This window comes from Meles meles, chromosome 14, assembly GCF_922984935.1.
Source record: "Meles meles chromosome 14, mMelMel3.1 paternal haplotype, whole genome shotgun sequence".
NCBI classification, from domain to species: domain Eukaryota; kingdom Metazoa; phylum Chordata; class Mammalia; order Carnivora; family Mustelidae; genus Meles; species Meles meles.
This window is the reverse complement of record NC_060079.1, coordinates 82,781,250-82,809,082: the sequence shown is the minus strand read 5'-3', so window position 1 is coordinate 82,809,082 and position 27,833 is coordinate 82,781,250. Positions and strand designations below refer to the sequence as shown.

Below are 27,833 nucleotides of genomic sequence, written 5' to 3'. Positions count from 1 at the left end.
GAGAGGTGCTAAAAGTCATCTGGGATGCAAGCTCACATATCAAATAATTTCTAAACCATTTATAAACTAATGGATAACTGAACAGACCAGAGTTCAAATACCACCTCTGCTCCACACTGGGTGACCAAGGAACCACAGCCCTCAGGCACCCCATCCATGACATGGGGAGATCGGTTATGACCTTCCAGAATTATCAGGAGCAGACAAAGAGAAAGGTCTGTGGGAAGTGTTCAGTCAGTGATGGCTTTTGTTAGTTTTGGAAGGATCACAGTGGCAACCATCAGGCTACCATCAATTAAAAAACAAATGATGTCACCATGTAACACCATCAATGACTTCAAGTAGATCTGAATTTTTGAGGTATACTCAGATATCAAAATTGTCATATACAAGCTACCTAATAATATTGTGGGTTAGTGGGTCATAATATTTGGGGTTTTTTAAAGATTCTTTAAATGTATTTTACTTTAGAGAGCGAGCACAGGTGGGGGAGGGGTAAAGGGAGAGTGAGAGACAGCGTCAAGCAGAGCCCTGAGCCCAGCACAGGGTTTGATCCCACAACCCCAAGATCACGACCCGACTGGAAACCAAGAGTCAGATACTCGAACAACTGAGACATCCAGGTGCCCTTCATAGTATTGTTTTAAGTTTTAACTCCCAAAACTATTTGGGGGGGAACATGCATAAAACAGAAATTATATGGCAAAGCCTTACAGTTTTCACTTGCAGGCCCCTCGAGATACGTCTGCATTACTCACGGTCTTGTATATGGGTAGCTATCTGGAACAGCTTGTTAGGAAAACCCACAGTTCCTCCGCGGGGCAGAGCTCTGCCTGCCGCCCGGGGTTCCTGACAGCTGGGGCGGACCCTCCTCCAGGGGCAGCTGGAGCATCACAGAGTCAAGGGAACAGGCTTCGTGTGGCTCTTCCCTGGTGCCCAGATCCCTCGTTTTCTTCTGCCATTAAACAGCCCCCGTCCTCCACCCTTTCCCCTTGACTCTGGGGCCCGAGTCATCCTGAGACTTGAACCAGGCTGCCAAGGTGGCCACTTGGACACAGAAAAGAAAGCTTTAGCTTCCTCTCCAGGGTTCCTGAAACGTGGAAGGCGAGGGCTGTGTGCGTGACCTTCTCCATGCTGGGAAACATGCAGACAAACAGGTGTGGGAGGAAGAAGGAGGCAGAGGCTGAGAAAGGAGGTAGTTATGGCCGAGGGAAGGCTGGTCCTTTCTTTTTCAGTGAGTGAGGCCACCCTTCCAATCTCCTCTTCTTCTTTTCTTTTCTTGTTTCTTTCTTAAACTTGTCGGGGTTTGTATCTGACGCTGCTGAGGAGTTCTAGTGAGCAGCACGTCCGAGGCCGCACACACCCGACTCTGTCCACTAGACTTACGAGCTAAATGTCTTTGAGTCAGTCACACATCCGTGCTTCAGACTTATTATAAAAACAGTTTAGAAGGGGCGCCTGGGTGGCTCAGTGGGTTAAAGCCTCTGCCTTCGGTCGGGTCATGATCCCAGGGTCCTTGGATTGAGCCCCACATCGGGCTCTCTGCTCCGCGGGGAGCCTTCTTCCTCCTCTCTCTCTGCCTGCCTCTCTGCCTAATTGTGATTTCTCTCTGTCAAATAAATAAAATATTTAAAAAAAAAAAAAAAAAAAAAAAAAAAAAAAAAAAAAAACAGTTTAGAATACTTTCCGCAGGGTTCTGAACACTCAAGAGCGAGAGCATGGTACCTGATAACCGTGTGGTTTTTGTTTGTTTGTTTGTTTGTTTTTGTCCTCCCCTCTCACTCCTCTTCTGGGTACATATCACTCAAGAATAAAAACAAGGACGAAGGCCCTGCCCTTGACTCCGTGCTACTGGCTTTCCACAAGTGGCGTTTACCTGACCATTCCCAGAGGTGACCCAACCCTTTCTACATTCCCCATATTATAACCTTCTGCAAGGATAATGCAATCTCTTATGGCTTAAAATTTTCATTATGCTACCTGACGAAGAAGTAACCCCAAATTGCTTTCTAAGGTAGAGGCTACAAAGTCTACAATGTCCGAAGTTAGTTTTGCTTAACTTACTTTAAATTTAAAAAAAAGTACCAAACACTGACCTTGTGCTTTCACTTGTATTTTCCTTAACGATGTCCTTGACACAAAGTTGCAAAGGCAGCGCTTGCCAATTTATAGGCAACACTGCCCTGAACACAATACAGGGTGAAGTCTAGAGTCAGTAGGACGCGGACTCACATCTGGCTCCTGGCAGACCTGTGAGTCTTCATGGCGGGGTCTGTCCCGTGAGCATGTGGTCCTGTACCCTCTGCTCAGTTCCGGGTGAGGATTCAAAGGCACAAGGAAGATGACGCTAGGACAAGGTCTAGAACATGACTGGTGCTGCTCCTTAAGCTGTATGTACAACAGTGGTGATTACGACTAAGGTAACTAATAATAGGGGCAACTGGGTGGCTCAATCGGTTAAGCGTCTGCCCTTGGTTCAGGTCATGGTCCCCGGATCCTGGGATCGAGCCCCGCATCGGGCTCCCTGCTCAAGGGGAGAGTCTGCTTCTCCCTCTCCTGCTCGTTATCTCTGTCTCCTTCTCTCACTCACTCACTCTCTCTCTCAAATAAATAAATAAAATCTTTTTAAAAAAAGGTAACTAATAATAGAGTCCAGTAGAAATCAATTTTGGTTCCTTTTACCTAAAACTTTGTCTTGGGAGCGCCTTCAAGATTTGCTTGCCCAAACTATGTGGCCAAATAAATCTTTTACTGTATTGCAAAACCCAGAAGAGTCATCCTCAAAGAATATTTAAGTTGACCCTCACCTATGTTTTAGTTATGCGAGACTTTCTCAGAGGAAGTTAAATGTGCATAATAAATCCTCAGCCAAAAAAAAAAAAAAACACAAGAACTCTCCCCGAGAGTTCATTGCCACAGCGTCTCCTGTGACAGGTGTGCTCTCAGGCAGCAATCACAAGTTCAAATACTCGATGAGTCAGAGTTTCCTTTCACTAACACACAAGGTTAGAACCAGGTCACACGCTCTGAGTCAACGACTGCTTTCAGCTTATAATTCAAAATCTGACCTTTTCTGAAAATGCTACTATGCAGCATCACAATCCCTTCCATCGCTCATCAGGAGGAGGGAAGATTAGGAATAACCGGTCTGCATTTCAGAGTGCAGCAGATCTGGGACTAAACCCATAAAAGCTGTTTCAAGGAGGTTGAAGATCAGCAATGAATGACTCTTTCTGACTTTGATCAAAGCTCCATTCTCATGAACACCGACTATATTATTCTGTACAAAGGAATTCAAAATAGAACGTGAAAAACAAACAGCCAGGAAAAGAAGTAAATCATAGGAGGAACCATAAACAAAAAAAGAAACCTTTTTTCTTTTTTTTCTCCCACTCCCGACCCTGTGGAGAGTGCGCCATCTAGTGGGAATTCCTGAAAAATGCAATCGTATTTCCACCGCTTCCCATTTAAGACTTTTTCCTTGTTACCATTGTTGTTGTTCTAAAAATCTGCCCGGGAGGATCCTTAGGCAAAGTGTTATAAATACTGTTCCCATGCAGCTCAGCTATGGGACCTCACGTCTGTACCATGTACGTTCCCCAGTTAAGCAAGAGTGCTATCTGCTTGGTCTAGGTACCCTAGTTGGACTCCACAAGCCGCAAAGTATTTTTAGGTGCATTTTTCACGGAAATAAACCTCCATACATTTTCATGTGAGACTTTGAAAACTTTTAGTTCCAAAAACAGAGTCAAAGTTTAAAAAAAAAGCCACTTTTGTAGCTTTAACTCTAAAGCGTCACCTTCAATGTTCCCTTCCCCTTGGAGTTCGAGGAGGAGAGCACGAGGATGGACCTGGCGCACGCTGCCAGCTCCCCTCACTGCTGCATGCGCTCTCCGTGTGTCCTGCAGATGGTGAGCGGGTCTTCACGGAGAGGAGAAAGGAGCATCTGGAGGAAGCAGGCTCGCAAGTCTTTGCAGCAACTGCCTTAAGACCCAACATACTTCATGGACATCACCGCACGAGCTGCCCTGTGCCGTGCGCATTGATAAAGAAAGGCATGTTCTGACGGTCTGTTTAACAGATACAGCGACACCTTTTTAAAGAAAATCAGAGCAGTAGGTGTGACGGTAGCAACAGTCTCTTCACAATAATATGTGTCCAGACGGTGATCTTCCCCAGAGCTACTGAATGCTGATTTTAAGGAGGAAACTCAAAGGACCACCGATTTGTGAAGTTAGAAAGGTAGCAACTTGAGATTCGTACTACTGACTGCAAACAAGCCAAATGATTTCAAAAACTACGGTCCTTAAGGCACATCATTACCCAATGAAGATTAGACCCCAACCCCAGCTCATCTATCAGACAAATACGAACTCCTCGAGACTTCTCTGCACCCTGCAAAGAGAAGACCCACACAGCACAAGCACCGTGACTTACAATGCCTTGTAACTTGCAAAACAGCTTGTTTTATTATGAAAGGACATTATGCCTGAGAAATTCTCATTGTACAAATGTTCCAATTGATATTTTTATGAATCTGGGGTTGTGGTGTGTGTTTTTTATTGAGGAATGTTGTTTTGTTCCCATTAGATATTTAGAATACATTTCAATAAAATAACCTCTTTGTTCAAGGGACTTGAATGATTCATGATTTTCTGAGTTCTTTCCTGTTGGAGCTTCTCACAAAGCAACCCCTGACTGTTTGACTTTCTAAATAGCCCAAGTGATTCCAAACTCTCTTTAGCAAAGAGAGATGAAGGCTAGAACTGGACCTTAAGAAAGAAAAGCTTGTTTTCTCCCCCACGCTCACACACTTGGAGTGGCGGGGCCAAACCTCAGAACCAGAAGTTCAGCTCTTTCTTCCCTGGCAGATTAGACTCTGGTCCTTTACTCTTCAGGGGTCTATGTTGACATACTAAGCACACGTGTGCAAATACACACAGACACACTCCCTAAACCAATTATCTGCTACCGACGTGGAGTTGTTGTTTGGAAGCAAGATTCAGAACGCAGAAAGCCACCAGACTTTTCTCCCTCGAGCCTTCTCTTGAACCCCTGACCCAGGGGTTCTGATCTGATGCTTTTCCTCCCAGGGAGAACGTCTCCCACCAAAGATGCTCTGTGTAGCGAAACAAAGGCTAATTCCAGGGAATGGGTTTGTAGCGCCGCTGTTAGAGGCCATATTCCCTTTGGCACAAGCTTCTTTATGGTTCTGGGTTTGATTTCCTCCTTTATGAAATGAGAGGATTTGATTTAAAAAAAATTTCTGGTGCCCTAAGAACTTAAAATTTCCATCTCTTTTTTTGTTTTCTTTTTTTTTTATGACTTTTAACTGAGCTCCCATGCTCCAGTCCTGGCGTTTTTCTTCTGAATTTCTGTTGTCTGGGAGCAGAATAGACCCCAAAGTCCTTCACTCTAAATAAGACACGATTTTGATAAGGTCTTAATCTCTTGACTACTCCTCCCCATTCAACATGACACACTGCACCTACACTCCAGGATATAATGCCTTCAGAGAAACGGGATGGGAGTAGTTAAGAATGTCATGGTCAGTTAGCAAACGGCAAATTCATCCTTTTGCCCAGCCCTGTGCCCCACCGGCAGTCCCACCTCACAGCAACGGCCAGCCTGGAGGCCGCCCCGTTGCCTCTCCACCCCATTCCAGGAGCTCAGCGCCCTTGAGACCCTGTCACCCCTCAAAACCCCTCACCTCTCACATTGGGCATATCCACTCTACAGCCCCATAAACTCCTCTACCTTGACGTCTTAACCAGCAACACGCATTCTCCACCCAGCCACATCTACCAGGGAGCTCCGGTCAGCGCACCCAGTGCCCTCTTGCTCCCGTCTCCCACTTGCTTCTCTCCCGAATGGGGCTGACTCTCCTCACTGTGTCCTCCTTCCGATCCAAATCTGGACCCATCTTCTGGGGGAGATGCATCGGATAGGGCAGGTGGCAGAAACGCACAGAACGCAAAGGCATCCCACAGCTCACCCCCTTCACGACTTCCTCCTCCCCATCCCATCCCATGACCGAGGCACCTGCATCCGAGCCAATGCTTTCTGCCTCCGGAGCAGAAAACGAGCTCTCCCGTTTATGTGTCTTCATCCTTCACACAATTTCATCGGTTACCAATGAATAACGATTGCCAAATAATACTTCCCATTATTGCAAGACTACCGAAGGTTAGGAATGCATAACTCACGTTCTATCCTAAATACCCGAAGGAATATGGAAGCTTATAATGCACTAATCATTTAAATCTGATTCGACAACTAGGGAAACAGAAACATAACTTCATACACACAGACAGACACATGCTCAAGCCCCAGCATTCAGTAATACACTGTTACAATCTTGTTACACCGAAGGTTATAGCTGAACAGCACCCAATTATTCCCTTTGACTCACCACTGCTTCTCCGAAAAATAAGAAGAAAATTTAAGACTGCTAAAATGCCATCACAACCCGAAGACAGAATTACTACATAGAAAACACGCAGTCACTTACCGGTGCGCACGTAAATTACTCAGGTGAAGTCCGTATTTTTCTTCTGCAGATAGCCCATCCATCAACAAGTAGAAAATGAGGAAATTGCTCTGGCCAAGTGGTTGTGAAACCAGTCTGGATTTCTCGAGCATATATGTATAAATTCTGGCTGGTTAAAGAAAAAATAAAAAGTGATCCCGTTAAATGGCATTACTAGTTCCATTTCCATGCATTTACACAAACTAATTAATTGCAAGAGATGATAAAACAGCCATTTTCAAACACAGGACTTTTGAAAAATATCATTAGGCTCTATTTTTTAGAGCAGTTTTTAGGTTTGCAGAAAAATTTAGCAGAGAATCCCGAGAGCTCGAACGTACCCGGTCTCTCCTCGCCAATGCACGGTTTCCCCTTTAGCGACATCTTGCATGAGTGCAGTAAATTTGTGAAAACTGAGGACCCAACACTCTTACTTCATTACTAACCACAGTCTGTGAAAGTATGTTGGTGCTCCCTCTTTGCGTTGTACACTCCATGGGTTTTAAGAAATCCGGAATACCACATATCCCATACCGACTTATTTCGTTGCCCTAGAAATCCCAGGCTCCACTATCCTCCCTTCCTGCTTCCCTAACTCCGGATGCCCATTGCTCTTCTTCCATGTGTCCGTCAATGGACCTTTCCCAGAACGTTGTACATTTAGAACCATGCACATGTGAACTGTGCAGGTTGTCATCATTTCCGTTTCTTTCGCTCAAGAATATGTATTTAAGGTCTTCCTTGTCTTTTCACGGCTTGATCATTTACTTCATATGCACACACTACGGCTCATTTATCTACTCACCTATTAAAGGACATCCTGGTTGCTTACAGTTTTTTTGCAATTATGAATAAAGCTGCTATAAACATTTGTGTCCACATGATGTGTGGACATAAGTTTTCCCCTCAGTTGGGTAAATACCGAGGGCATGTGATTCCTGGATCATCTGGGAAGACTATGTTTAGCTTTGTAAATACCACCAAACTGTCTTCCGATGTGGCCGCACCATTTTGCACTCCCACCAGCAATCAACCAGGGTTCCTGTTGCTCCACGCCCTCCAGTCAGTAATGAGTGCTGTACGCGTTCTGTATTCCAGACATTCTAATATGTTTGCAGTGGTATTTCCTTTTTGTCCTAACTCGCATTTCCTAGATCACCTATAATGGGGACCATCTTTTCACATGCTTATTTATATTCCTTTGTGTATCTTCTTTGGTGAGGTGTCTAGATATTTTGACCATTTTTTTTTAAAGTGGGCTGTTTGCTTTCCTGCTGCTGAGTACTAAGAGCTCATCATAACTTTGGGCTAACAGTCCCTTATCCGTTGTGGTTTTGCCAATATTTTCTCCTTACCTGCGGTTCATCATTTAATTCTCTTCACAGTGTCCTGCACAGAACACTCATTTTTAACTTAATGAAGTCCAGCTTATCAATTATCTCTTTCATGGGTTGTGTTTTTAGTGTATATTAAAAAGTCATTGCCAAACACAAGGTCACCCAACAAAAATTTATCTTAACTTTTAAGAAGTTTTACAGTTTTGTTTTTGCACTTAGATTTACGATCCATTTCGAGTCTTTTTTTTTTTTTTTTGCATGTAGATGTCGTGCTGTTCTAGCATAAACTGTTGAAATGATCATCATCTCTCCATTGAATTACCTTTGTTTCTTTGCTAAAGACAAACTGTTGAAATGATCATCATCTCTCCATTGAATTACCTTTGTTTCTTTGCTAAAGACCAGTTAACTGCATGCATGTATGTCTATTTCTGAGATCTCTGTTCTGTCCCATTTTTCTAACACCTGTTCTTTGACCAGCTCCACAATGTCCTGATCCCAACAGTAGTAAGTCTTGAAGTTGGGTAGCACCAGCCCTTCAACGTTTTTCTCCTCTTTAAATTGAAGTTGTGTTGCCTATTCTGGATCTTTTAACTCTCCATATAAACATTATATCAATACCCACAAAATAACTTGCTGGGATTTCTATTAGGATTGTGTTGAACTTCTAGATCGAATTGAGAAAAATGGATATCTTAATGATATGGAGCCTTCTTATCCATGAACATTGAATATTTCTCCATCTGTTTAGATTTTCTTTGATTTTTTTTAACCAGAGTTTTATAGTTTTCCTTATAAAGATCTTATAAATATTTTGTTAGATTTGTACCTAAATAGTTCATTTTTTGGTGGTAGTGGAAATAATACTGTTTTTAATGTCAAATTCCAATCATTCATTGCTGATATATAGGAAAGCAATTGACTTTTGCATATTAATCATGTATCCTGAGTTGCTGGCTTACTAGTTCTAGGACATTTTTGTAGTTGTGATTCTTTCCAAATCTCTACAGAGATAATCATGCTGTCTGTGAACAAAGACAGTTTTATTTCTTTCTTCCCAATCTGTATATATACATATTTTTTTCTTGTCTTACTGCATTAGCTAGGACTTCTAGTACAATGCTGAAAATAAGTGGTGAGAGAGACAGCCTTACCTTGTTCTTGACCCAGCATGGAACTTTTGTGTGCAAACATAATCTGACACAAAACATGTCCTTGGGTATAACAACAAAGGCACCCAAAAAAGTTTTAGAATTTTCTTCATTTCGTGTAATTTGAAAGCACAAGTCATATAGTTATGGGGTGTGTGTGTGTGTGATTATATATATATATATGTGTGTGTGTGTGTGTGTGTGTGTGTATATATGTGTGTGTGATTATATATATGTGTGTGTGTGTATATGTGTGTGTGTGTATATATATGTGTGTGTGTATATATGTGTGTGTGATTATATATATGTGTGTGTGTGCGTGTGTATATATGTGTGTGTGTGTATATATATGTGTGTGTGATTTTATATATGTGTGTGTGTGTGTGTGTGTGTGTGTGTGTGTGTGTGTGTATAATTACAAAATGTTCTGCTGTAGACCCCAGCAAGTATTACTATTGACCAGATCAGAAGTGTATAGGGCCACATTATAGAAAGACCAAAAACATAGACAATAGTCTCTCACTGTTGCAAACACTGGAAGCAACCCACTGCAGGAAAGGCAAACATGACTTGAATTTATGCAGACACAATTTAATATATAGGAGGTATATTGGGAAAATTTCAAGACCTATACTGAAATCATAAAAAGGAGCCAAGTCATGGCTTATAGCCTGACGGTAGATAATGAAACAGATGCTTTGATAATAAGGTTTACATCCTAACTAATGAATAAGACAGATGATGTGTTTATTTACTTTTTTAAAGATTTTATTTATTTATTTGAGAGAGAGAGAGAATGAGAGAGAGAGAGCATGAGAAGGGGGAGAGGGTTAGAAGGAGAAGCAGACTCCCTTCTAAGCAGGGAGCCCAGTGAGGGACTCAATCCTGGGACTCCAGAATCATGACCTGATCCGAAGGCAGTCGCTTAACCGAGTCCCCCAGGTGCCTGGTGACATGTTTATAAAGTAGCACATCCCAGGGTGAGCAGTGTGTGGCATCTTGTGGTTTTTGTGAACTCACATACACTGCGGCAGAACACCTAATATTCAGTATTTGAGGTTTCCATCTTTAAACATTACAAAAATACAAACAAAAATAACCCATGTCATGAGAACATGTTATTGACCTTTTATTTCATAGAAGCGGAACAATGACAAAAGGATAAAGAATGGGAATCACAAGCCTGATTTTGCTTCTGAGGTAGGACTAGGAAGACAGAAATTACTGTCAATCAACATTTATGGTTAAACGCTTGAAAGGCTAAAAATTTTAGTTTTTCTGGAGTATTTTTTTACTTGTAAAACAGTAAATGATTACGGATTCCAATTTCAAATGCAACTGTGAATTTCTGTAGTTTCCCTCTCTGAAGTAAGGATCCATCGTCAATAAATAAATAATTTTTGATCAAAAGGTGGCAGTTCCTTGGAAGTCAAATGGACAAAATGATAGCCTACATTTGAACTAGAAAGTCACCTTGTGTAGTGAGTCTGCCGATAACTATTCTCAAGTCCTGCCTCGAAAAGCAAAAATGTGAGGTCTCCCAGTGCTGGTTTCATATAGCAAATCTACCGGAAAACATGGACCCACTAATATGTGCTTCCCTCTGGTAAAATTCATAAAGTGGTCAGTTCAGACCGTCATAATGATTATCAGTGCCAAAAGAACCCCCCCGAAAACACAAAACCTCAAAATTAATACTATTAAGAAAAGTTGTCTTACTAAAAACCTTTTAGAAAAGTTGTTGTAAGCGCATAAACAGTCTCTTTCAAAATAATCCCTTTAATAAGTTGCCCAAAGCTGATGCTTAAATTAGAACAGGGTATTATAGTTTCTTTCCCATCTCTCCTTGAGTATGAAATCAGGTGAGAATTTCAAGGAGAGGTCTTAATTACTACACTTTCTTTCCTCTCTTTTTTTCTTTCTTAAGCAAATTATTTGCTGAAAACATTTTCCATGTAGCATTAATAACATAAACCCTGTTGAAGAGAATGTCTCCTAAAGTCACATTGGAAATGAACTGCAATGGTTGTTCCTATGCACTATTTTGCAGCCATCAACCACGGAAGTACTGAGAGGGAATGGAGAGCTGAACCGTTGTCTCCTGACCATCACGCTCTGTATTCAGAGAAAAGGCTGATCCCACACCCCTTTGTCCCAGCCAAAGTCCAACCTTCATTTAGAACAGCATTCAAATCTAATCAAATTCCACATCCTAGAGTGACTTCAATACCTTTAATCTAAATTCAAAAACAGTGTAATTAGTAATCATCCCAGTCAGCTCATCTCCTGCAGTGAATAAAATTACTGTGGGTTAGCGGGATTCTGATCAGTAGGATTTTGAAAAGAAAAAAAAAAAAATCTTAAAGGAGCTTTTAGCTAGAAGAAAACACAAAACAATGAAAAATTCAAATTTCTGTGAGACTCTAATATTCTCCCAAATGGAGAAAATACCAGCCTTTCTGCTGTGTCTGAAATGACACTGAAATAAAGGAAAATGATAGGTATGGAGGTTATAAAAATGACAGGTTTTTATCATTTTATAAAAAAATGTTTATAAAATTATCAGTTTATAAAAAATGATAGGTTAAGGAGGTTTGACTCATTCATGTAAATGTCCACACAGAAGGAAACGGCTAACTGGGATTTTTGACTTCTCAAGACCTCCTGTATGCTTTAAAAGATATCTTATTTCAGGAATATTCCTGACCAGAAATAGATCTGTGATCCTCTATCTTTCTGGAAATCTACATATGAGTATGTTGCTCAGAAAGTTCCGACACTGTAAAGACATACATGTTTTCAGATTATCTAGGACATAATATGCAGTAAAAGTATTTTACAGACATGTTAATTTTTCTTCAATTATAAAAGAAAATGGAAGAAATTAAATTTCCTCTCCTTCAAGAAAGACAAATACCTACCCTCATGGCCCTTCCCTTTGCCTTCCAGAAATTTCCAGCACTCACTGTCACTGCCCCCCCCACTTATAAATCACGGCCTGTTGGGGTCTCTTCCCAGAGCCCCATCATATCTTCAATTAGCCGTCACCCAAAAGCATACTATTGCTTAATTAGTATATCCAAATAGTCTCTCTTTCACTCTTACGTATTTCTTTTGACTTCATTATCCCAAACTAACACAAGGGGTCGTATGAGGGAAGGTGCCTCAAGGAGGATCCCAAGGGTGGCTCCTGGTCCTGAATCTGACATTGCCAATCTCCACCTTCCCTGAACTTCGATGTCCCCACACTAACGTGGGGATGGAGAGACAGAAGGGTCCCAGGCTTCCTCTGGCCTCCAAGAGGGAGGGACCACCATTCAATGCACTGGCATGTACCAGGCCCTGAGCCGGGGTGCTCGGATGTTGGCCTCCTTTAAGTTCTGTTGTCAGCCTTTTCATGTTGAAACCCAACTGGCTTATCGCCACTAAAAGAAGCTGCTCCTCAAAGGAGATGAGGTCAGTTAAAGCACTGTGGAACTTCTAAAAAATGTCCGATCGAGAGTACAAAACTAAGTAGAACTGATGATGCTAATAATTGAGATGAAGACGATTATCTAAAAAAACCCACAAGCAAAAGCCCTAACAGATTTTCCATCCCGTGTGCTGTAACTGTGGGTTAAGTTTCCTAAGTAGATAACAGAGCCCTGGCATACGCATTGGGAGGCATTTCTGATTGTTAGTAAATTTCAGTTTCCGCGTAAACAGACGTGGGCATCCCCGGGCACGGGTGAGCCAGAAGCCCAGTACCCTCCCTCCCCACATGCGGGCTCTGTGCCCGCCTCCCTCCGCAGACCTTCCACACACGGCCACGTTACCAAACCCCACGGAACAGAGTGGCACTAAGATGCACAATATGGTTCTATTCTTGCCATATACAGTCTGTTATTACGAAGAGGAATCGGCTCGAATTAAAAAAAAAAAAAGCCCAGAGTTAAATATTGATAGCTTTCCTGATCTATTTACACTCTCAGTAATTTGTGTTCTTTGTGGACATGAGTGAGTCCATGATGGCTTTACACAATTTCCTCCCTGACATGAAGAAAGGTGGCCTCATCGTACTGATGCGTCACATGCCTTCCTTAGCCTCACTGATCCTACAAATACTTAACAAGGCCTCGGTCTACTCTGCACCGGGCAGACCAGATCGGCACCATCAACAGGCTTATACCCCAATAGGAGACACAGACGCAACCGACCCAACAAATCATGAAAAGGACACGTTCGGATTTTGACAAGTGTTATAGAAGAAATAAGTAAGGAGACGGATCTGGGGATCCAGGGTCACCTTCGAATGAGTTTGGGGAAGAAAGAGAGGTTTCTCTGAAGAAGTGACCTGCACTGAACCCAGGACAGTGTGAGCCGCCTGTCCGTTCCAGGAGAAGAGGTAAGCCTCCTCCAGGCAGCGGAGAGCGAAAACCAAGCCTTGGCCTCATATAAGCAAGGAACTTAAAAAGTCTGGTGAGGCTGGAGAACATGGACCAGGTGGGGCGGGGGACAGGGGAGGTCGAGGAGGACGTGGGCACAGGGGGCTGTGAGGGCTACAGTGTGAAAAAACAGGGAACTGGTCCTGGGCTTGACAGACTGATGAGGGCCGGGAAGGGCTCTGTGGATTGAGAGGGGGAACAGCGGAGGCATAATCATAGCCTGAGGGCAGTGGCTGATTTCCATTTCCACAGAGCTACAAAGCATGCTACCTTCTTAATTAACATTCATGAATGCAAATGAGGCGATGACTTAGGAAAAAGAACTAGTCTGAATACCACAAAATGGCTCGGTTTGTCTTTTGGAGGGAAGGGTGTTCCAAACAAGGCTAAATGCACAAAACATGGGACCGCAGGACCTCAGGGGGCCTTCAAGGCCACAGGAGCCGGAGCAGAAGGGCTGCCGTCCGCTCACCGATGCAGAGGACATTCTGGCTGGTGAGCCAGCCAAGGGCTCCAATCAGGACAACTGGGCAGCAGCGCCCGGTCCTGACACAGCCAGGAATCCCAAGGGGGACGTCAGAAACGGGGTGAATGTCCACAATGTCCACAGTCGCCAAACTGTGGAAGGAGCCGAGATGCCCTTCAACAGATAAGGGATAAAGAAGATGTGGTCCATCCGTACAACGGAGGAAGGCGCAGCCATCAGAGGGGAGGGATATCCACCCTTTGCACCGACGTGGATGGCGCTGGAGGGGAGTATGCTGAGTGAAGCAAGTTAAGAAGAGAAAGACAATTGTCATACGGTTTCTCTCATATGAGAGAAACCGTATGGAAGAGCAGAGGACCACAGGGAAGGGAGGGAAGACTAAACCGGAAGGAATCAGAGAGGGAGACAAACCACGAGAGACTCTGGACTCTGGGAACCAAACTGAGGGTCACAGAAGGGAGGGGGGTGGGAGGATGGGGTGACCGGGTGATGGGTATTAAGGAGGACACGTGTTGGGTTGAGCACTGCGTGTTACGCACAATTACAACAAAAACTTATGATGCTCCACACTGGCTAACTGAACCTTCTAAAAAAGAGAGAAAAGAAAAGAAATGGGGTGAGGCAGGAATGGGTCGGCATATCCGACTTGTCTTATAGCGACTACCTGAGCCCACAGGCTGGCGAGCCCTGGGAGAGCCCAGACGCAAGCCAACATGCAAACAGTCACGTCGGTTTATGCAGGGATATAAGTGACCAATGACTGGTCGGGGAAGACAGTTGGGACAGTTGGGACTATCGGCAAAATGAGAAGAAGTCGACTTTAAGGGGGACTGAAATACGTCAACGTGAAACCAAAGAGTACATTGTAAAGAACATATTTGTATGGACCCTGCAGAAGAAAGCATTAGAAATACATAAAAGCTTATTTCCGAAGAAATCATAACAGGAAAATAATTTGACTTTGTGTCCATATAATAAAGATTAAAGAATTAAAGAATAAAGATAACAATAATAAAGAATATAATAAAGATTAAAGAATTAAAAAAAAAAGTAGCCTCAGTCTGCAAAGACTTCAGGACAGCAGCTTCCAAAGTTTTGAAGTTTTAGCTCATAGTCCTCATATCAGACAGCTGGTACTTCCAAAACCACAGCTCATTTTGTTATTGTTATGGGCGTACAATCCCACAGTCAAGCTGTTAGGAAAGTTCCATCAACGTCCCAGAAGAGGAGACAACATTATGACCCAACAAAGTATCCGGTGGGGAGCCGGGTTTATCCGGGATCGGGGAACGTTCTGGTTTTGAATGTCTCGTTGCCACAGGAGGTCTGCGCCTCACCCCGCCACCTGCAAAGGGTCACCTGCCCATCCTGCTCGCTGAGCTGAGCGCAGGGGTGAGGGGTGGCGTACACACCAGGGGTTCCCAACCACCGTCGCAGCTCTGCTCGCCCTCTCCACGGTAAGGGGCATACAGCAAGCCCTTCACAGCCTCCCCTGTAAATCTTCAAAAGTAGCTTCTCCCCAGTGAAGCGAAACAAGACTGAAAGGAATATGCGAGAGCATGGTCTGGTGTCAAATTTTCTTGTTGGGAGAAGAGGGTGAGGGACATTTGCCCAACGTCCACACAGAGATCCAGCCTGGGAGCCCCTCTGTGCTGCGCCAAGTGTCCTTGCTAAAGGATGGTTTGTGAGGAGGGACCTGGGGTTCCAAACACTGCAGAGGTCTCTACCACATATATCTGAATGTTTAGAAACAACAAAATGGTCCCCTAGGGAAAAGACTGAAAAGATACTTCTCTATCTTATGTCAAAGCATTGTACATACTCATAACCTTCATACATTAAAGGACCTTAAAAAGACCAGATAGGATCTTGATCCCCACCATTAATTTCCTAAGTGCACCTAAGCCCTGAAAACCCTCTACACTCTTAGATGAAAAGTATGAGTCATCAGGGATTCAAATCTGCAAGTTACCTCGGAGTCCCGAGCAAAAGGCACAGGCTGAGTGCAAGCACATCACTGTCGGCAGAGGCGTCCTACCACTCGCACACTACAGACTCACCGATGGGGCTATGGTAAGAGGTTCTAGACGTCAGTCCGTCCTGACGGTGCCGGCACAGACACCGGGGAACTCAGAACAAGGACATGGTTAAATGAGTAATCAGATGGGGTCATATTGGGCTGAAAGCCAGACTAGAACGTTCTTTACTAATTAAATTTTCTTCAAAATAAGAAACAGTCCCCACTTTTCTATCGTCGTTATTTCATAAAACTGAGCCTCACATTTCCTATCATAACTCATGGCTACGTCCCTGATTAGGGAGCTGGCATTAAGTTATAACCGTAGGAGCACCAGTATCTATAAAGGGAACATGCAACCTCTCTCAACCTTAAAATTAGTAAGAGCATATTCTGTCCGAGACACGCGTCGCCACTGTTTTAGAAAAGTGGATAATTTAAGGGAACCTCTAGACCACCATGAAGTACAAAATCAACCTGTAACCTACATTCACTTGACCTGGTTTGAGGTGTAAAAACCTTACTCAAGTTTGGTTTACTATTTTAGGGAACACTTAAAATTCAGAAGCCTCTTCCAGGGGACCCGTTTGGATAACTTGGCTCTCCTGAAAATTTGTGTGAAGTAGTTTAAGCGATTATCTCTTTTGTTTTTCCTTCACAAACGGAGCCTGGAGATCAGCTGAGATTATCAAAGGTATCCACCTGCCCCAGGCCTCCTCTAGTGTCCAGTGCCTCTTTTTGGGGGGTAACAAAGAAGTTCCAAACTGACATCTCAGTTTGAGATGTCACGATAATGCAACAGATCCCCCTTATTCTCTATGGAACCCCCATATGTGTTCCACAAATGACATGACTAAGTGCCAACCTGAGGACCCAGGGACGCGACCGTGATGGAGCAGGGAAGCAGCAGGTGTACTCTCACAGTAGGATGAGGCCACGCTGTAGGGCAAGAGCTTCTAGATCGGCACAGTCCCCCCCCCGCACACACCCTACTTCACTCATTCACCCAGTCGGCTGCTCTCTGTGGTTTCCCCTTTCCATTTTACAAATCAACCTTAGTCCCCATGGTTTGATCATGGGGTCAAAATGACCCATGGTCATGGGTGCATGGGTTGGACCTCAGACTTAGGACTTCTGGAGTCTGAGCTCTGTGCAGAATCTGAGGTTCCTCTATGGTCCTGCCTACTTCTCACCCTCTGTTAGAGCGACTCCCACAGGACAACTGGCCCTTACTCACTTTCTCACTTGACACTGAACATTGACTCTGCCCGACATTGTGCGAGACCCTCACCTGCCCTTTGGTGATGAAGAGACGCAGACAGACAAGTAGATGCAGACAGACGAGGTCCAGCTCCCCGACTATACGGCAAGCCTTTAAGGGTGGGACCCAGTCCAATGCACGGTTGAGCTAATCCTTCACACAACAGGATGAGCGTGTAAGTGTCCGGTGAAACACAAAACGGGCTTTTTCAGAAAAGAAGTAGTCACGCCGGAGCAGGACAGGTCCTATGTGACCAGTGTTTGTCGGGAGGGAGACACAGGGACAGACCCCGTGACAAGTGAGGCTGAGACCTGAGCATTACTGTTAACAGCCAACAAGCCCCAAACTTGGCAGCACCCATTCGAGGCTGCGAGAGGCCATCCAGGACAGCGCCATCCTGCTGATCCGGACTTCTGCTCCAAGCTACTGAGCTTGTAGCGTTTTGTCAGAGTGGGTCTCGCATGCTCCCACACTCTATAGAATTCCCATGTGGGGTCTGTCTTCTCGGGGACAATCCATGCCATCCGGTCCCTCTACTGGGCATAGGAACTCCAGTCACCAGTTACCAGGAGCTTCCTGGGTGGACTTGGGGAACTCGGAGCCTTCAACCGCTTCTCCAGAACTATGCAGCCGAAGTCCTGCGGGGACTGTTATGGGTGCACGAGGGGTCCGCACCTTGGCCCCGCTGGGGTGGCCCGGGCCTGGGGAGAGGGCATGGTGGGGGCTTCCCCAGGAAGTCGCTGGGAAGGCCTTGAGATCAGGGAGGACAGTTTCTCTCTGGAACATCTGGGCAGAGCTCACATACAGACCTTCGTTCTCAAGTCCTCTCCACGTGGTCACAAATAAGTGAAGGCATGTGCCATGTGTCCCTCGACACTCTGCTTTTCCGTGTCCTTCATGCCGTGTCCTTGCCGGTGCATCCAGAGCAGGCTCCCGCTCCTGTGCACTTTCTCTGCACACACGCTCGCCGGTCCCCTTCCCCATGGAAAGCAGAGCCCCCTGGGACACTTCGGGCTTCCCTGCTCCCAGCAAGGGAGTCCCAACCAGCACTGGCCGGCTTGGTAATATGGGTTTTGCTCTTAAAGTTTTGGGCGGGGGGCGTAGAACCACCACAAAATCACTGCCAGATTTTTAAAAGAACGCAGCGGGAAGTCACCAAACCAGCAAGCCTGGGCTCTAGGAAGGGAATCAAAGCCGCTAACCCAGAGAGGACAAGCTGGAGAACCCTGTGGGCAGCCGCGCGTCGGCCGGGACGTCCTGGGAGCAGGAGGAGCAGCTCGCGGCCTTGTGCTCCGGCTCTGCCGCCGACTTGCAGACCGTGACTTTTGAGACCAACATGCTAAATTCTGTCTGGGAAGAAAGTCCACAAAGTCGGTAACGGGCAAGGCCTGCAGAAGCCCGTGATCAAGTCTTCATCTTGGAAAAGGGAACATGGAATCCCCAGCGCATCAAGTCACGCGAGCAGAGTTCTTCCCCACGCCACATGTGCAAAGCACGGGGACGGGCTCTGCATGGACTGGCCGGTGCCCCTGCAGCCCCGGTGACCCCATGAGGCACCGGGAGTCCTGGGGAACAGAGTCCCACTCCGCAGGGCTGCATCTCCAACAAGCTCCCCAGGGTGCTGTGAGGGCTCATCTTGAGTCACCCACAGGAGCAGCAGGGGCTGCAGCACGACCACCCGCCTTGGGGCTCGGCCCGCCACGCCCTGAAAGCGCAAGGGGAGTTGTGCCGGAGCTGGAGAGGTCAGGCTGTGGTTCTCCCACGGGGGGACATTCCCAGGGCAGGTTAGAAAACCCAGACCCGGAAACCAGAGTCGGAGGCTCAAGACCGCTCCGCTCTGGGTCTCCCTAGCACCACGAGTCTCCCCGCCCGGCCTGCAGTCGCGATCTTTAAAACACGACTGTCCTGTTGCAGAATTCAAGCTGCTTCCCTAAGGTCGACAGTTGTCTCCTCTGACTCTTTCCTGCATTTTCTTACCCAGTTTCACCTCGTAGTAATGGATTTTGACAAACACTTAACTGCAAAATGCAGGCTTTTTTTTTCTAAAGCATGGTCAGAGCTAACTTCTGTTTCCTGAAGAGCACTCCAAGACACCAACAAAGACTGATCTCTTCTAAAACTGCTCCGCTGAGCCATTGTTTGTGTGCTGACGGCTGTTACTACAGTTTCCACAGCACTCGGTTCCTCCCAGTGCAGGGGCACACCACCTACAATGCCGTCCAGATCATTCATTTGCATGGATAATCTGTTTTGATTAGAAAGATGTAAAATCCCAAGTGAATTCTAAATCAGTTGAATTTTAATAAAAAAATTAAAGACGTATTTCCTTAGTTTAGAGAGAGAAAGGGAGAAAGGAGGGAGAGAGCATGCGCAGGGGGAGAGGCAGAGGGAGAGGGAGGGAGGAATCTCCCCGAAACTTCCCTCGAGCAGAGCCTGAAGCGGGACTTGATCTCATGATTCCTGAGATCCTGACCTGAGCCGGAATCAAGAGTCAGAGGCTCAACCAACTGAGCCACCCAGGAACCCTTAACTTAGTTGAATTTTAAATAAGGGCTTTTCATAAAGTGCACATTAACTACTTAAACAGAACAACAAAGTTCTGTTGGGCTTTCGCTGGGTGGTTATTTGCTGTTTTGATTTGTTTTAATTCAATCATTTTTATTTTAGTTTAGTTTTTTTAAATTCAATCGTTTTTAAAACATAGATTCAGCTCTATTTAAAATAGATTTCAATGTCTGTAGCAATAAGGCACTAGGTACTCAAGTTCTCATTTACTTTAAGGCAGTATGTGAGTCATTTCTTCATTCAATAACTAGGATTCATTTCAGCTATGTTTGGTTTGGTTCCATATGATATAGTTTATACAATAATCATCTTGAAAAGGTTCACCCCACATTTCTGAGTATTTTTCAATTCACAATAATTTTAGAAGCCCTGACCTGGCATCTCAGGGGTGCACGCATGCGATCTCTCTCTCAATCTCTCTCTCTCTCTCTCACACACACACACACACACACACACACACACACACACACACACACACACACAGGAGCGCAGGCCCATGGTCGCTGTGTCTGGGGTTCTTCTGCTCTCTCCTGGCAGCTCTTGAGATCTGCCTTTGTTCATTTTATACTTACCTCCAGTTAAGTGTTTCTTCCTCTCGCAGAACTGTAGTTCGAAATACTTTATGAAGCAACTGGACAGGTCATTAAGCGTTGTCTTGGCATGTCCAAAGGCCTCCAAGATGCACATGACCTGTGGCAAGATGGAAACAGTCATTGAGCTCCTCGTTTTTAAAAATAAAACTGGGGAATAATAGCAAAGATACAGAACTATCCCCTGAGGCAGGAGGGTCCCCGTTGTTTGTATGATTCCGTGTTGAATTTGTACGGTGGCTCTTTCTTCAACGGCAAACTACGAGCAGCCTCTGCCTCAAGCATAATAAGATAACGACACACAGAGGGCTTCACTTGGCTTTGCTCTCTCTTTACACGAACACAAACAACTCAACACATGTTATTTAGGCTTTTAAACTTAATAGGACCGAAGAAATGCTTTTGTGGTTTTGGAGGGAAGGAATTAGATTTCATAGAGGCAACAGTGAGAATTTCTTTTGAAACAAACAAATGAACTTAAACATTTGCTTCTAACCTTCTTTTGAACCGGGACAGACACACACTCTTTCAACCCCGAGCCCCTACACTATGTTCTCTCCCCCAGAACCAGGAACGAGAGTTCTAGATGAAGCTGTTTTACTTGGTGTTCTCTTCCGGAGGTGGGGAAGTAGGGCTTTAAAACGTTGCTAACGAAGATCTTCGTATCAACCCTGGCATCTGAAATTCTTTCCTGACATGGTTCCTTAAACGTTGACTATAGAGAAAACACCATTTCTTATCACAGTCGATCGTGTCTGTGATGATGATGATGATGACCAAACAACTCTCCAGAAAGTATGAAAACCTGGAAAGTTCAAAGGTATGTTTTGGTCTTTTTCAAGTCACCGCAGCGTAATGCAGTTCCTTCATCTGCCACAAGGGAGAGGACACAAACCCATTACCTTATTGATACAATGGGTTCTTTTTAATTTCTGGTGGTAGTAGACTTTGAGAATTTTATTCTAAGTTAAAAGAAAAAACAACCACTTTGCTGCTGCTTTTTAACCTTCTGGATACTGATCTATGAAGGCATTCAGTTCACCTGGAAGTATTTTATATCTTGAAAGATGACAACATAATATTTCGATTCTAAACACCATCCCAAGTGCTAAAACTGGTGGTATTTGCAAAATATACCAAAAGATTGGTTTTTGAACTTTTGAAATTTTGGAGGAAACATGTTGAATTTTTACAGAAAGCTCAGAATTTAGATCTCTTTGTAATAACCTAGTTTTAAAGATCATAACAGTGAATTGGGAGTAGTGATGGCAGAAATATATTCTGAAAAATAATTTGAAATAGTATTTTTAAAGGTCCTGATTTTTGCTTCTTCTCCAATACTTCAATTACATAAGTATATTGTGGAATTAACTGTGTAAGTAAATCACACTTTCAACATGTATATTACACTTAATAATCATTTAAAAATTCATAACAAGGATTAGAATGGATTTTTTAAAGTATTCTGGCTTCTAGCTATCTTGGTGCTGTATCTGAAAATAAACTGGCTTGTTATTATAGAAAAGAGACATAAAAGATAATGAATAACGTGCCCAAACAGGAAATATAGGGTAACATTTCAAAGCGTGTACTTTGGAGGGAAAAGCAGCTGCCCCCACATTCCAGCGGTGCTAGTAACAAATTACATCACACTAAGCCAGGTGCATGAGTTCCCCGAACCACCTTCTCCTTTAGTTGACACAGGAATAGCTCCTTCCTCAGCGTCTGCTGTGCGAAGCTCTCCGCCTGGTGCACGGCCCATGGTAAGCATCCAACACATAACAAGTATTCATTGTATTTTTGATAAGAATAGTAGCAAAATGTATTTTGTGTCAAGCATTACACTAAAGTTTTTCTACGTATATAACACATAATATAAATGAAGTGACACATAAAATTATGTATACTCTATTACCCTAAAGACACAAACGTAGTGATCCGAAGGGGCACGTGCACCCGAATGTTTATAGCAGCAATGTCCACAATAGCCAAACAATGGAAAGAACCTAGATGTCCATCAACAGATGAATGGATAAAGAAGATGTGGTATATATACACAATGGAATACTATGCAGCCATCAAAAGAAATGAAATCTTGCCATTTGCGACAACGTGGATGGAACTAGAGGGTATCATGCTTAGTGAAATAAGTCAATCAGAGAAAGACAACTCTCATATGATCTCCCTGATATGAGGACGTGGAGATGCAACATGGAGGGTTAGGGGGGTAGGAGAAGAATAAATGAAACAAGATGGGATTGGGAGGGAGACAAACCATAAGTGACTCTTTTTTTTTTTTTTAAGATTTATTTTTTTGACAGATAGAGATTACAAGTAGGCAGAGAGGCAGGCAGAGAGAGAGAGAGGAGGAAGCAGGCTCCCAGCCAAGCAGAGAGCCTGATGCGGGGCTTGATCCCAGGACCCTGGGATCATGACCTGAGCCGAATGCAGAGGCTTTAACCCGCTGAGCCACCCAGGTGCCCCCCATAAGTGACTCTTAATCTCACAAAGCAAACTGAGGGTTGCTGGGGGGAGGTAGGGTTGGGAGAGGGGGAGTGGGGTTATGGACATTGGGGAGGGTATGTGCTATGGTGAGTGCTGTGAAGTGTGTAAACCTGGCGATTCACAGACCTGTAGCCCTGGGGATAAAAATACATTATATGTTTATAAAAAAAATAAGAAATGAATAAAAAATTTTAAAAAATTATGTATACTCTACACGCACGTAGATATACATGGGTAAGTACATTTATACATATATTTGTTTTATTTTTTTATTATATTAAGTATATATTTCTTAATTACATATTTATTTTCTTTCTAGTGTCTCCATTTTGTAGAAAAGGAAATTGAGAGATTATGTAACTTCCCCAAGGTTCAGAGCTTGTTAATAGTGGAGCTGGGGTTTGAACCCAGGCCATCTCTCTGCAATAGGGTGTGTTTCCTTACTGTGTCATGGACAGTGACTGCTAGAACCACAATAAGGACATAGAGGGCTTCCAACTGTAGGAAGCTAAACCCATTGAGCAAAATGCAAGAGCTCATAGGGCAGTCTTCCACTGGGCTCTTTTCCCTGATTGAAGAATTCAAGCTTCAGATCTGGGTTACACCAAAGTAACGTTTTTTCATCTTTGATTATCTGCTTGGCCAATAGGTGGCGCTAAACAAATGTGTTAAGAGAAATGCCAAAAAGAAAAAAAAAAAAAAAAGGAAGAAGATGCAAAACCGGTATTGGTCCATTGCCCACCTTAACTTCGAAAGAAAATAATGAGACTGTTGTACGAGAGCAAAACTTTAAACAAAAACGTAGCAAAGGGAAGTAAGTAAATATTTCCTAAGTATTCAAATTTCATTGGTAAGTTTGTTTGTTTTTTTTTTTTTTTTTTTTCTATTTGCAACAGTATGGTTTTTTCCTCTAAAGTTTCCATAGCTGTGCCTCTAAAAGCTATGCACTCCTATTTTGGTGGTAACCACCACCAAAATGTACGGTATTTTTTAAGAGCAAAAATCTGTGGCTTCCTCAATAAAAAACCGTGGCTTAACCAAGCAGACCCCATCCCTTCACTCTGTAAAAGCAGTTACTCAATAAATGTTTAGTTAAGCAATTTAAATGGATCTGAATGGTCCTGAAAGCTGAAAGTCATCTGGGCTGGAATGAGTGAAAAGTCCCAGGCAGTTTTCTCTTCCCCCAACACCTGGTTTTTATGTCCCAATAACCCTAATGCCACAGAAAGTTCCCTGCTTCTCCACCTTGAAATTCAAATTTGGGGATTGAAAACAACAGCCTTCTTCACTGATCTTAGCTGTTTGGAAACTGTACAGAGCAGCAAAAGCCGTCTCCAGGGTGATGGAGCTCAAACCCACTCAACTCGGAAGCCCACTGCAAGGGCAGAATGCAAACATCCGTAGACTTTTAGGGCAAGACAGCTGAAGTACAAGATCAAGATTCAGGGATGTGACGGCTGAGTGTCTCTTGATAACACGTGTGTGGCCTGCATGAAAGTACGGCAGGTCATGTCTGGGGCTGGGAGCCTGGCTCCCTCTGGCCGTCCAGACCCCACCCAGATCTGGCTCTTCCCCTCCCTGCCCTCGTGGAGAGCGCTGCTTATGGTTCAGCAGGGATTAGCAATGGCCAGCTTTACCCCAAACCCCTTCACTTTGTTCTTGTGCTCCCCACACTCCAGGTAACGATCTTTAATTAAGTCATTGGCGGAAACCCCAAGGAAAATTCTCTCTGCTCCTCCACGTGCATGATTGTCTGCTGACGGCCACACCACGACGACCCCACCCTTTCTTGACTCTTCTTCAGAAACTGCTGATCAGAATAACCTCCAATGACTGCTTTTCTCTTGCAGTATCCTAAGATCCAGGGCAAAACTGCATGGGCTAGACACAGCCAGCATCCCCAGTGGAAACGTCCTGTGCGTGTCTGTCACGCACGTGGCCCCATGGGGCGGCATCGCACACCGTGGCTGCTGGCGTGGAGTCTCAGCGATGTTGCACCATCGGGTCTGGCTGAACAGCTTTCCTAGTCAGCTCACCCACTTCTCTCCTTTTGGGGGGTCACCTGACAAAGCTTCCCCCCGCCCCGGGCACTGAACTTCACCATCAAGGACGCTCTTACGCACTCATCTCCTTAATCAGATTTTTCTTTCGTGCAGGAAGTACAGGTGCATCTCTGGAATGTGCAGAATTTCACTAAACCCCTATGATGTTACAAAGATCTCCAGGCAATTCAGAAGTTTAGCCAACGTTCGTATTTAATTCCCACACATACACTTGGGCGTTGCCCCAAGATGGACTGGGTAATTTTCAGAAACACTTTGGACACCAATTGATATTCATGTGGATTGTAAATGAGAGAGAAACAGATGAAAAAAAAAAAAAGCATAACTGATGTGAATTCAAGCCGTAGTCAACCTTGGGCAATATTATTTCACAAGACCAGAAAATCACTTATTGTATGATTTATGAGTAAAACAAACGCATGGATTGGAAATAGTTGTACTTGAAATTTGCATGGATATCATAGTGTTGATTCCCAGGTGCTAACTGATTTGGAAGAGTTATAGCTGTCTAAAGAAATGCCACTTAGTCTGTGCTCACTTAAGCTGAACTGCAAGCCAATTTACATAAAGTCATCTAGAATGCCGCTTAGAAATTACACAGCCTGCTCTTTCACAAAGGATGATGTTAATAAATGATGGCTTTAGTCTATAATTTACATTGGAGCCTACGGTTCCTTGTCAGTATGATTAGGCCAACAGATCCCATCATTCTATTAGTTAACCTAAGTCTATTTTATAGCCATGTTGTTCTATAAATCCCCCAATTCTTACGTGTCGGTAGTCAGAAGCTGACAATATCTGAACAAAGATCACTCATGCTATTCCACCCAGCTCGATGGAAACGTTAAATGATTTCAAGCTGTGTGGTGGTAGAATCATGCGGATTCTCAGTATATAGTTTGAACGTAATGAACGGTTATGAATTAGAGGCATTAGTGATCACATATGTCACCCGAGGTGCGCTGCAGAACTGATTCATGGAACATTCTTCACCAAGAGGAGAATCTCCCGAATCAGGCACGAGTTTGGGGGTCTAGAAGAGCAGACTGAAATTTGTAACTTCTTTTTCCAACGTAGAAAATATGAGGACATTACATTGATCTTTCGATTAAATAGAAGTCCCTCTCGTTCCTAAATGAGGCGTCACACCCTAAAATGTCCAGAATAGTCCCTTGTGAACATCACCATGGCAGAAATAACCCTGGCCTGCAGCTGCGGGTCCAAAGGGCAGGGACAGAAAACCAAACACAAATAGCACAATTCTCTCCGGGCGATGGGTTTCTAGATCCTCAACGTCTGAACGTTCAGGGAGCACCATTTGAGGGAATGATCTGAGCTAACAGCAACTGTTTCTATTCCTATGTCACCAGATACTTTCAAGTATCAAGTTGGTGACTGAAATGCAGGTGTCATTCTGCAGAAGTGTGCACAGCAAGCTTTATGTAGGAGAGATTCTAGGGGGGCAAGGCGTGCACCTGCCCAGCCTCCCAGTGACACGCACACCGAGAGAGGGGCCGGTGCAGTACGGCCGGTGGTGTGTACCCTCACACACACACAGCCAAATTTATAGGGTCCTGACGACCTACAAATGGTGTATCCACGTTAAACTCATTTTCAAGGAATTGATTAATGTAACTCTGAATAACTAACTGTACCTTAGGTGTGCCAGGAATACTTACAGATATCTTCTGCCTGGTTTCATTCGTATGCTACATAGAAATTGAGCCTCTCCTATGCGGCAGGCATCTCTGAATTCAAGGGAAAAATGGACACGCAGCCACCTGGGTCGCTGGATAAATGACTAAGTGACAGAGGCACAATGACCCAGTTTGGGGAGATGTGTGTTCAAAGGGGGCTTCAGCAAGAGTAAGGGAACAGGGAACCTCCAGGAGGCTGGAGAAGAAAACGCTAGTAGGTATGACAGATGGGATACTGTGATCGTGGGGGAAGCAGGGAGGGGCTGGCGTCAAAGCGAAAGCCTGTTTCCAGTGTGGAAATGAGAAAGTGATTGTGCCATTTATTTGATGGGTGACCTGGGAGGAAATGCAGGAGAAATGTGGGAGTCTGTGCATTCCGCTCTGGCCATGTCTTAGGGGCACACTGTGGGATGTCCAGGAAGGCTGCTGGGCAGGTGTCTGCACAGTAAGAAGCCGATCAGGGGGTTAGGACAGGGTGTGACAGCACACGGAAGGGACCAAGTCCTGGGACCACTGAGCACACGGGAGGGCAGACTGCAGGACCCCACAGCCCCTCAAGTAATGGGGGACATGTAAGAGAATAATCATCACAGGTTATACTGGAATTATTTCCTAGAACAGTATGAAATTGGAGGATTAGCCCTGCAGGTGGAGACTCCCGGAGCAGCACACTTTTGAGTTCTGATCATTTTCCTGATCGGTTATTGATCGTCTCTGTGCTACCACTCCCTAGGGGCTCCCACTCCCACACATGCACATTGCAGGATCCTTCTGCAGCTCCCAAGCTCGTACCTCCACTCTACTGCTAACAGAACCGACCGGAACCGCGTGAGAACAAGAGCCAAGCACATGCAGGTGTGTTCTTGGGTAAAATCTCTGAGTTTCTCTGACCTTTACCAGAGCTGCTTGGAGGCCTTTCTGGTTCCTCCTTGAATCTTGCTAATACTTTACTGGATGAAGGAGCTCGATGAGGGGTCTTCATGTAAAAGCAGGTGTTACTGAATATAACTTGAAATCAGTTCTAAATGGGGTGATGGGAGTCAAAAGGCACAAAGTCCCAGTTATAAGACAGGAAAGTCCTGCAGATCTCACGCACATTTGACAACTACGGCGAGCGGCAGCGCTCCAGATGTTTGAAAGCTGTGGAGCTAGCAAAACTCGAAGGTTCTCAACACACGCACACACACACACACACACACACAGAAGA

At 44.5% G+C, this 27,833-nt stretch overlaps 1 protein-coding gene across 4 annotated transcripts in view; it reads right to left on the bottom strand.

Moving 5' to 3' along the window:
* MYO16 (myosin XVI) overlaps positions 1-27,833 on the bottom strand; it is a 596,952-nt gene that overhangs the window by 249,830 nt on the left and 319,289 nt on the right. For all 4 annotated transcript variants that reach the window (XM_045978501.1, XM_045978500.1, XM_045978499.1 and 1 more), the window contains exons 15-16: positions 20,344-20,461; positions 6,512-6,659 (exon numbers count right to left, since the gene is read on the bottom strand). In XM_045978501.1, the coding sequence (XP_045834457.1) occupies positions 6,512-6,659; positions 20,344-20,461 (266 nt within the window). The remainder of the gene's footprint in view (positions 1-6,511; positions 6,660-20,343; positions 20,462-27,833) is intronic.